Source organism: Callorhinus ursinus, unplaced genomic scaffold (genome assembly GCF_003265705.2).
Source record: "Callorhinus ursinus isolate GAN/ISIS: 27379988/994484 unplaced genomic scaffold, GSC_fseal_2.0 scaffold25, whole genome shotgun sequence".
NCBI classification, from domain to species: Eukaryota; Metazoa; Chordata; class Mammalia; order Carnivora; family Otariidae; genus Callorhinus; species Callorhinus ursinus.
Genome location: NW_027397087.1, coordinates 17,093,408 through 17,105,425, shown reverse-complemented (window position 1 = coordinate 17,105,425; position 12,018 = coordinate 17,093,408). Strand labels below are relative to the sequence as shown.

Sequence of the window (12,018 nt, the reverse complement as noted above, 5' to 3'; positions counted from 1 at the left end):
TTCTTTGGAGCTTCTGGCAGTTCCTAGCCAAACCACCTTGCCAGTAAGGATCATCCTTACCTCTGGCCTGACTCTTCTCGTTAGACAGTAGGATCCTAGATAATATCATTATGGGATATTATAGTATAATGGCATCATTATGCTATACACTCATAAGGGCAGGGACTATGTCTACCTCATTTTCCTTTAATCTCCCAGACTCATCACAGAAAAATAAATCAATCAACTCCTTCCTCAATCTGTACCTAGTTTACAAATCAAGTTTTTGTTCTGTAAGCCTTCAATGAATGCTGGTTGAACAAGTGAATAAGCCACTTTTATTGCCTTAATTACCATTTATTCATGCAAAACATAAATCTATCCTACAAAATTTACCATCTCAATTTACTATCATATATATTATCATCCTCATACTAGTCTTACACATGCAATCCTTTCTCCTTATTCGTACTCCATCTTTGTCAAGCATTTTTCTTACAGTTAAACTAGTGCAATCTCTGCCCTCTAGTCCACCCTACATTTCTATAATCGTTGTCCTTAAAGATTCACAGTTTACCACTGTCTGAAAGAACAATGGTCTTCACAGTATTTTACTAGATTAAGAAATGACTTCTGAGTTAATCTCTCAATGTCTCCTTACTGTTCTTCTCCAGTGCATGCAAAATTCAAACTGCTTTACTTTGCTTCTGAACATTTCCAAATACCCCAATTTCTTTACTGAGCTTTTTCAAACTAATCAATAAAGAACTAATAGTTCCTCTCTCTGGCTATTAAGCTTGGAAGTTTTTGAGTTACTTTCCTAAGTCCTCCACCCGCAAATTACTCGTCTCATATCACTAACTTGCTTTATAAAGCTGGACGTGACATATAGCTACCGCCTACATATTTACTGCCCCACACGTATATATCTCTGTCTACACTCTCCTGTTCCTTCGGTTGTCCTTGTTCTTTCTCTCACCTAAGGCTAGCTGCTCTTTCTCCCACAGCACCCTAGAATTCTCCTCTGTAACATTTACACCACCTGACCCTTTCCATCTAGTCTGTGAGATCAATGATAATACTGTTTTATTCGTAACTCTACTCCAAGCACCTTGCACAGGACCCGACAAAACACAGAAATGTAAGGAACCTTTGATGACTAGTTGACTGATTTATTTAAGTACTGTCTTCCTAAGTACGGAACAGATCTACTGTGTTAACCTTTACAGTCAATTAGACCCTTAGTGAATACTTTCAATATAAAAACAATTCTCTTTAAAATATTTAGAAAAGAGAGATAATTTTAATAATGAATTTAGGTCAACATTTAAAACAATGCCATAATTTCAAATTATTTCTATTAGTTATCTAATGCTTGCACTGAAAAATAATAACCCAAAGAACCATCTTAAAAATTAACATATACAATTCTTTTGGAATTTATAGTATTCTAACACGCATTTTGTTACAATACTGAAAAACACTGATAATCATTAGAGTAGCATTTACATATGTTACCTACCATATGTGACATTGTGATTTAGCTCGGCTCTTCGTAAGGATTCATCAAGAACATCATACATTAATTCACTTGTCCTGTTTAAAAGATATTTTATTTGCAGTAGAATTATAGTATTATAACTCAATAAAACAGTTTTTCAAACTTCTCTCTCTTTAAAACTGAGGATCTACAGAAAAGAAGTGAAAGAAATTCATTTTATGAAGCTATGGGAATTTCACTTCTTCAAGATTCCATATGTTCTTTTTCTTGAGTTTAATTTCCTGCTTTATCAAAGCTGACTAGTCAATGGAGAGATATCCCTAAGTCAATCAACTCTTTCCTCTACCTGTACCTAGTCTATGAATCAAGCTTTTGTTTGGTTGAACATACTACCTTTTATAATTTTATTTATAATAAAATATGCTACCTGTTTCAAGTTACTACAGTAATACCTCACATATCCAGATTATTCCAGACAGTAACCACATAGTCTTTAAAAAATATTCAAATACTAGTCTTTCTTTGAGCAGCACCAGGTTCTCTGGAAAAAAAATTTTAACTTTCATTTACGTTAAATATAAAGAAATTACATTTTGTGAAATGGGTTTGTATCATACCTATGCCTTTATGCTTACTGATTACATTTACAGTAACTGGGTTGAGGTAGATACTGTAAGAAAATGCAGTGCTTTGTAGAGCACTCTGCCTCCCAACCTAGAAAAGTCCTCTGCAAGAGGTCAGTGTGAAACTATGGCTTCTCAACTGGCATTTCTATGTTTTACAAATTCGAAAAGCACGAATAGAAAAAAGAACTACCATCAACATACAATACACATAGTAGTCTTGCAGAGAAACTACACTATAAAACAAAGAGATCAAAATAATGTGAGGCTACACAAATAACACATGATGTATGTTACATCTTTTTCAGAAAATTTCTTTTTTCCAAATATACAGCTATAAAATTTAATTTGAAGTGCATGTGCTTTTATTCTGTCTTGACTAAAGTATAACTATCCAGTGAGAATCCAGGACCATATTCTAAAATCCTTCATTTTATTGTGTAAGCACTTTTTCCAGACAATAACCACAAAGCAGACATTACAACCCTTCCCCCGCCCCAAATTTGGTAATACTACACCTAGATTACAGTCTAGTTTCTCAATTTTAAAAGCCAGTGTCTGGCGTAGGAGTCATAATTAACCACATGAAAATGTGGAAACATCTGCAGACATGATCAAGCAACATTAATAACCTAAAACTAAGAATGCTATAAAACACAAGAAAATATTCAAACAACAGACATAAAAGAATATAAATATAAGAAGACTTTTCCAGTAAATTAGCTCTTTCATTAAATACATTAGAATCTGTTATAAAATAACATTTTTACTTTGCCACACTGAGCTAAGCATGTCTTGAGAAACACAAGATTTGTGTTAACATAAAATGTCAGAGTTGGGACAAAGGAGAAAATATTCTAATGTTCTACAACATCATAAGAGTTCCACTCTTTATTTACTTCATTGAGCCTAATTCTATTCAACTGAGCTCTCTGGAGGTAAGCTCTCTCTGTACATATTCTTTGTAACTTTGTACGTATTCCCCAAATTCATCCATAAAGGAATGAGTTAATGAATTTAATAAACAACATATTATCACTGGATCTTTTTAGACCAGTGAGGTCTGGTTGCATTACTATGAAATTCATGATTTTAAAACAGACTTCCAGTGAACTCCAACTAGAGATACACAATAGGATAGGCTGGATTATATAAAATAAAATTGGGACAAATATTTGTAATGTGCATATGTACTCCCATCACCTCTAGTTTTTTTACTCAGATTTCGTCAGGAATTGAGATTCCGAAACACAGGAAAAGGTAACATAGCAGTACCAGAAGTGATACAGTCCAATTAGCTCTCATTAGGAGCTCCAGGCAGATGGACACTGACATGACACTGACAAGGCATTACTAGGAGCAAGAGCCTAGAGGACAATACCTTTGTAAAGCGCTAAGGAATTAGAAGGTACCCTACTGCATAGAGAAGAACCATCTTTCATAAAGTGAAAACACTGATTAGCAAATTTTTTTTTTTTAGCATATATTTTCTTAAGAGAGAAACACATCAAGGACTCAAGCCATGGTCCTTGCTCTCAAGGGAACTAAAATCTAGTTGGACTTGCTCTTGAACAGTTCAGGAAAAAAATTTTAAAATATGTGTGCACACATGCACATATATAGTGAGAAAGAATAATAACACAACTGCAAATAATTGATGTCTCTATGTAAAGGGTATAAGGAAGCTTCTTGTACTTTCTTGCAACTTCTCTGTAAGTTTGAAAAACTATGGCAAAATAAAAAGTTATAAAAGATATATATAACTGAATAGACACCCATAAAAAGTTTAATAGAAAGTATTGGCTAAAAAGATAACTCAGACAAATGAATTAAGATGAAGGACTCACATCCAACCAGAGCAAGAGTCAGCAAACTATAGTCTGCAGGCCTATGCTGGCTGAATGTTTGTTTTTGTATGGCTGCAGGATAAGAAATGGTTTTTACATTTTTAAATTATTGGGGAGAAAAAAATCAAAGAATAATATTTCACAACACATGAAGATTATATGAAATTCAAGTTTAACATCCATAAAGTTTTTTTGGAACACAGCAATGTTCATTCATTTATGTAATGTCTATGGCTGCTTTTGAGCTGTACAACAGCAGGCTTGAATGGTTGCAACAGACAACATACAGCCCACAAAGCTTAAAATATTTATTGTCTGGCCCTTTACAGAAAGTTTCCCAATCCCTAAGCTAGAATGATTAAGAAGGCTTCATGAAAGATATGGAGCCTCAGAAGTCCCTATGAGTAGGACTTAGATAAGCAAAGAGCCAGGATTATCCTAGCAACCTGTTATGTACTTCTTACAGTGGTTTATTTATCATTATTAAGACAATTAAACAATGGGAGAATCTGACTTATGAAACTTCTAGGTGACAGGCTATCAGGGTATGAAGTTTACTTAGAATAGTTTACCTTTGATCATCTTTTCCTAGAAGTCCTAGTATTCTCAAGAGCTGGATTTGTAACCATGGTGCCGGCACACTGTGGTAATTGAAATCTACTGGGAGCTTTCCTCCAACTACTTGCTTCAATATTGTTACAAAACTCCCCGTCAAGTCCTTATATGCAGATGGATTTTCCTATACCCAAAAAACAAAACAAAAAATGTTCTGTTAATAATAATGTCTTATCAAATATAAAACAGACCTGGTTGAAATGCCATACAGAATCTAACTTAGTATATGTTCACTTAGAAGTTTCATGTGCACATTTAATGAAACAGTACTCTAATCTAATTAGTTTGATTTCTTCCTTGATGAAACTACTCTGGCTACCTGATCGAAAGCTATATCATCCCCCAAAAAGCTTCCACCAAAAGCTACTTGTCCCCACAGAGTCTTAATCACATTTCATAAATTCTTATAATTACATCTTATATAGAACTTTTACTAGACAGTATCAGCAATTATATCAAAAAAGGAAAAGAACTGGCATACTGAAAAGGGGCAGTGTTATTTCTACTTTTGATAAAAATCAAGGCCTGTTTGCAATCTCCGACCTTTATTTGCAAAAGACTTCTCATGTAAACGATCTAAATGTGTTCTGGGTGGAAGAGCACAAGGCACAGTCAAGACTACTCAACCATTCAAACCTCCCCAGATCAGTGCATCTGCCTTTTAAAAAATTAATTAACCCTATAGTATTTAAACATACCTGTGTTTCTGAGTGAGTGTGCTTTGCTTATCTATCTGACTAATCTCTTGGACTGGGGAAATTACATATACATTCTTCAAAGTAAACATCAGACTCTTCATTATAATTTTTATTTCATTATCAAGGGCACATTTTTGGAAGGGAAATAATAGCTCTTTCAAAGTTTAGTAAACATTAGAGGAAAAATAAGATTTAACATGAAATATCTATTTATACCAATCTATTTTGGAGCACAATGCATAAAAATGAGGACAAGCTTCAATTCTGTAATTGTAAATTGAATTCAATAACATATGCCATTTTGTTATATAATACTCATGGAGTCTCTCACACACATATAAAACATACAAAGGGTTTCAGGCAATACACTGGGGCTGAATTAGTGTAAATCCGTATCACCATTTAGAAAATTTTACCATACCATTCAACCTTCTTTTTTCATTTGACACAGTATAATGTAAGGAGTCAACACTGTAGTCCATATACCTTGCACAACCCCCACTGGCTCTCCTCATTTCTATAAGCTATAAAGTTGTATAAAAGAAAGTCACTGCTTCGGGCACCTAGGTGGCTCAGATGGTTAAGTGATCAGAGAGTCCAAGGATCAGGCCCCACACCAGGCCCCGAGTTGGGCTCCGTACTCAGCGAGGAGTCTGCTTCTTCTCCCTCTGCCCCTCCCCTGCTTGTGCTCTCTCTCTCCGGTATATAAATAAAAAATTTTTTTTATGGGTGCCTGGGTGACTCAGTCGTTAAGTGTCTGCCTTCGGCTCAGGTCATGATCCCAGGGTTCTGGGATCGAGCCCCACATCGGGCTCCCTGATCGGCGGGAAGCCTGCTTCTCCCTTTCCCACTCCCTCTGTGTTCCCTCTCTTGCTGTGTCTCTCTCTCTGTCAAATAAATAAAATCTTTAAAAATAAATAAATAAAAATATTTTTAAAAAAAATTTAAAAGAAAGTTCACTGCTTGAAAAACCACAAATCTGCAAATTTCAATATTCTTCTATAGCTATTTTTCCATACACCTTTAGTTAACTCAAAAAATCTTAGTCATTTAAAAAACAGACTAATTCTGTAATGTGCCTACAACTCATGCTATCAAACAACTTGCAAAAATTAATATTAAAAAGTCAACAGTAAAAACTTGAAATGTTAATTAAGCATTTTACTGAAAAATCTGAGTTTTCTTTTAATTCCATAATTAATTTTTCTAATGGCAACTACTCAGTACCTCCTGAAATTTCCAACTTACCTTAATCATCCTAAAGTATATGTGCAAAGAAGCAGCCATGACCCCAACATCTCTGTCACAAAGTGCTTTCCGAAACTTAATGTGAATATGCTGTACTTGATTAGGAGCAATGAGGTGGAATTTATATAATGCCAGAACAGCTTTTCTTCGTATAATCTCCCTAAAGATAAAAAATAAAATCTAAACAAACCATCTGACTTGTCATGCATTTAGTTTGAAAAGACTGTAAATGAGATGATTTCAAAATATCAGCTATATAAAAAGAATTATACATTTATTATTTCTTTATTCTAATCCACCAAACTATAAAAAGTGGTTATCTCCAAGAGGTAAGACCTCAAGAGACTAACTGCCCACGTTATATATATCTTTAGTTACATAATTTTTGGTAACAAGCATGTATTTATTATTTTTGAAACTAGAACAAACAAGGAAGAAAAACAAACTCCTTAATTCCCTAATTCCACTTTTGAAAGCTATCTCTCTAGAAACTGGGAAAGAATCAACACTTCTAATCTATAAGAGGTAATTCTGCCTAGTAATATTAAACAGTCTCTTTATTAATATCGAAAATCTCATTCACATTCTACCTTTTAATATTTCTTTTTTTGTACCATGGGCAAGCATATTCCAAATACTTTAGGGAGGCAGGACAATAGAAAGGGAGACTCACATTAAAAGATGTTACTCTTCCCCTTGCCCAGCTCATGTTTCAAAAATGTCATTACAGTGAAGAGGAAAGTAAGAGCACCTGGGTCTCAGTGGGCTGAGTGTCTCTGCCGTCAGCTCAGGTCATGATCTTGGGGTCCTGGGATCAAGCCCTGCATTAGGCTCCCTGCTCAGTGGGGAGTCTGCTACTCCCTCTGCCTCTCCACACCCCCCAACCCTCTCACTTGTGCTTGCTCTCTCTCTCAAATAAAAACTTAAAAAAAAAAAAACTGAAGAGGAAAGTATACACTAACCCTACACTTAATTTGTAACAGATAATGTCTAGCACACAAAAAGCAAAAATAACAATCCTATATTCTAATGTAATTTCCAAGGAGGTATATTCCTTGTTATTCTCACTCATGTGCCTATTTCTAAATACTTCATATTTGCAGGCTATGCTGGCAGTGCTCATAACAGCAGCAAGTGTCACAAAAGTGAAATATTTACTTTTAGGTATTTCTGTTACCTTAAATCACAGAATCTCAAAATTGAGATTATTCAGTGCAATCCTCTGTGTTCCAGTCAAGAATACCTTTTATAAATTTCTAACAAATGTCAAACTTAGCTTCTTCTAAATTCCATTAACAAGCAACTCACTATCTTCCTAGCCAAACTATGCGATGATGGAAAATTCTTTTTACAGAGAGAGCAAAAGCAGACTAACACAAGATTTGCCATTAATATTATTCATACTATGGTGGCTGTAAACTACATCTCAGTGTATTGCTATTGAGTGTTAACCAATTTCAGTTCTGAGAGAGAATAGGTAAATGAAGTAGGATAAAAGGAGGCAAACACTCAACAGGCTCAGGAATCCGCAGGCCTAACAAAAGACATCAGGAGACCTGGAGAGAGGCTAGCATGGTGAAATTCGAAAGTCAAGTCCAAGTCACATGTTTGTGACATCCACTGGCCTACCTATAGCTCTGACCCATGTTCTTCTGCATAGAGTTAGGTATGGCCACAACAGCAGAAGCAGAGTTTCAAAAAGTCTAACTGGGGGAAGACAGGAGAGGCCAGGTTTTGAAATTAGAGTACATGGGAAGCAATGAGGAAAAATGCAGTTCTCAGAAGGATTTCATACAAACGCTCAGTATTTGATTACCACAAAACAATGGGGATATGGAAAAATTGCGTAAAAATAATGCTCTGCTATGATCAGATCAACCTGTAATTATCTAAGAAAAACAGTATTTTACTTCCAGTAATTAATTGTCTATAGCCATCATTTGTTTTCAACACAGATCTGACATAAATAAAACATTAAAGCAAGTCTGAAAAGCCTATGAAGTTATTCTATAATTCTTAGTAAGAGCTATCATTTTAGCCAGAAGATTCATGGTCCAAAATTTCTGAAAGAATACAAATCATAAGACAACATTTTATAATGTCAGAACACTAAAAATACTAGCTTAAAGAGACATGTAAAATAAATATTGCATGTATAACAAAAAAATATTAAGAATGTATATATAACTAAAATACTGTCATCACAAAAAAAAAGGAAAAAGTGATTGCAAAGTTTTTCCTAGCCCTAAAGGTTATGAAGTTAAGGCGCTTGGTTGAAAACAGAACAAAAATGAAATAACCCAAAACAAAACAGGGGCACCTGGGTGGCTCAGTCGGTTAAGTGACTGCCTTCGGCTCAGGTCAGTATCCGGGAGTCCCGGGATCAAGCCCAGCATCGGGCTCCCTGCTCAGTGAAGAGCCTGCTTCTCCCTCTGTCCCTCACCCCGCTTGTGCTTTCTTGCTCTTGCTCTCACTCTCTCTTAAATAAACAAATAAAATCTTTAAAAAAAATAATTGGTGAAAAAGTAAGTCAAGCTGATAAAGAGAATTAAGGAATCTTATAAGATTAGCAAAATACTACAAGTTAAGGTTTATCTGGATATACTCTGCTATAAAATAGAATTTGAACGCTGCAGTTTTGCTATGAAATCAACCCCAATACATTGAAGCTCTGCATTCATAGTACTTGAACCACTGCCAGATTTTTTCCATTATTTCACTTTATCCTTAAAACAACTTTGTGAAAACTAACATGCTTCAACCAAACCCACAGAGCCAAAGGAAAAAGAGGACCACTGCTGGTTTGTGGTAGAACTGAGAGGAAAGCCACAGATTCCTGACACTAAACCTCACTGCCTCTCAGTTTAACTTTAGAAAGCTGCCTGGCACTTTCTCGAACCCACATAAAATAAAGGATGATGCTATCAGAGATTTTTTGCATTGTATGTGGCAGTCAAAGGATAGCCTCCACCCTAATAGCATTAAGTTAAAGTTATAATAAATTTTTTAGTTTGAATTTTTGTTTTGAAATATATATTATAGCCATGTATCCAAAAATAATTTACTTACTTAGAATGTTGAAGTTTATCTTCAATTAATGGAAGAACAGCTGGAATCATTTCTCGAGGGAAAATCTGGCTGACAATAGTAAGTGCCATACACACTTCTACCAGGTTAGTGCTCTGCAAATCCTGATGTAATGATTAAGCAAACAAAAGATTCAGTGCAAATTTTGAAACTCAGTGAGTTCAACATGGCAATGGTCCTACATACTTAACAGTTTTCTACTAACTTTCTAATTCATTTGTACATTCAGTACGGATCCTGGAGAAAAAGACAACAGCGGGAAAAGTGCATCTGACTAAAAATCTAGGGATCTGCTTTCAAATGAAACCATAACAACAGCAGCAGGAGCATGTTTCATTTAACCCTTACAACTGGATTAAGTTCTATTATTAGCCTCATTTTATAAACTCAGAAACTGATCCAAAAGATCTTTCAAGCCCATTCTGTAAGCCTGGCTTCTTCCAAAAATATCTAATTCAATATGATTGAGGTGAAATGTCAGCTGCCTGGAAGAATAATTTAAGACTTCATATTTACCAACATACAATACAGTACCTTCACAACTGTATTCACAAGGAGAAGCAGCAGTTCATGATTTTCATGTAGAAATAAAGAAACAGCCAAATAACCTATAAAATTTGAGGGGAAAAGTCTCATTATTAGCTGCCAAAAATGAACTTTTCCCAAGAAATTAAACAAAGCAATAATATATTCAAAAATTTAAGTGTCAAAGATAACAGCTACAGGTAACTATAAAGACGGATTGTAAAATATGAGGTTCAAAAACTTCAGGAAGATTTCAGATGTTCTTTATCCTAAAATCTTTCATAATTATGTATCACAGGATATACCTGAAATGAAAAAGAGGCTATCTGTACCAACTTAAAGTCCTATAAATGACATAAGAAATATATGCCTTCTCTCTTCTGTGCGTATCTCTACACAATCAATCAAAATATTTTCAAACATACAACTGTTCAAAAACTAATAGCTACACTATAATCACTAGGGAGTTACTGGCTATTTATTATTGAATGAGCCACCCAATACCAACCTATATGGTGTAAATCATATATTAAGCCATAAACAATACCTTATTTTCTCAATATGAAGATACACTACTGAAGGATTAACAGTTGTTGAGGAAAGAAGCACTGTCTACCACATTAAATGTAATCACTGATTTAAGTAAGCATATTTATTTCAATATTAAAACATAAAAAAGTACATCTCAGGATTGAGGAAATACATTAATACTATGACAGATGCCATGTACATGGACTCTAGATACTCCAAGTCATTTTCTTGTCACCCTTTCATACTGATAACATTTGTAAGACAGTTACTATGGGTCAGTACATTACAAGCCTCACCTCATCCAATCCTCACAACTCTATGAAGTATTATTACCCCCAAAAGAATATGAGACCCGAAAAGGGTAACTGCACAAAGTCTATGGCGAGTACACAGTAGAGCCAACACTCAAACCCAGTCAGGAGGAATTAGCTCACATTTTAATACCTATGCTGTCCAGTCTCTCCACACAGCCTACACGGAGGTCCCATTCCCTGACTTCCACCCTCACTGTTTTCCATTCTTCCCAACTCTTCAGTCCTCTCATTAGGAATTCTAATGTCAACTGTCCCCATCATTATCCACACGCTGTGTGTGTGTGTGTGTGTGTGTGTGTGTGTATGTCTGCTGGGAATCATGGGAAAGCTGTTAGAAACTACCTATTTGCACAATCAATTAGTAGCAGCAGGAGAAAGAAAAAAGAATATAACCAGGGGCAAGAAAGAACTGAGAACAGCCCTAGGGAGCATTTAAAGAGATTAAGTCTTACCAGATTGCTGAGAACTCACCCGATCAGCTGTAGTACCACCCACACCCAAGTCACCAATATCAAGGTATGAGAAGATAAACAAATTCAAAGACCATCTCAAAAAAACCCTAATTCTATCTGTTATAAAAAATATCCTAACTATTTTGACACTCAGGAAACAGGGGAGAGAATATTTGGTGACTCAAAAGATGAAAAGGTTCCAGAAGACAGAGAATAATGACTATGATTATGGAATATGTTTGATATAAAAGAGTGACATATAGGCTAAGAACACAAGCTTTGACTCATAGAAACTTGGGTTTACATTCAGGATCCACCATTTACTAGCTGTATGACCTTGGACAAGTGACTTAACCTTTCTGAGGCTCAGTTTTCTCCTATCTCGCAAGATGAAGCACCTAACATAATACCTGATCTAATGTACTGAAATGTATTTTATTCAACAATATTCCTATAAAAAATAAGGCGGCGTCTCCATCAGAGAAAGCACCAAAGCTATTCTCAGAAATCTCTAGGGAGCTGAAGAGGCAATAGCACCAGAGTGAAGACATATAGGTTTAAATGCTATCTTAAAAAAAACACTTCTATTTATTAGCAC

The 12,018-nt window shown here is 35.2% G+C and overlaps 1 protein-coding gene across 4 annotated transcripts in view; it reads right to left on the bottom strand.

Moving 5' to 3' along the window:
* The window catches only part of AP4E1 (adaptor related protein complex 4 subunit epsilon 1), a 55,527-nt gene that overhangs the window by 35,059 nt on the left and 8,450 nt on the right, over positions 1–12,018 (bottom strand). For all 4 annotated transcript variants that reach the window (XM_025883784.2, XM_073876983.1, XM_025883788.2 and 1 more), the window contains exons 4-8: positions 10,133–10,206; positions 9,581–9,702; positions 6,512–6,671; positions 4,523–4,689; positions 1,502–1,575 (exon numbers count right to left, since the gene is read on the bottom strand). In XM_025883784.2, the coding sequence (XP_025739569.1) occupies positions 1,502–1,575; positions 4,523–4,689; positions 6,512–6,671; positions 9,581–9,702; positions 10,133–10,206 (597 nt within the window). The remainder of the gene's footprint in view (positions 1–1,501; positions 1,576–4,522; positions 4,690–6,511; positions 6,672–9,580; positions 9,703–10,132; positions 10,207–12,018) is intronic.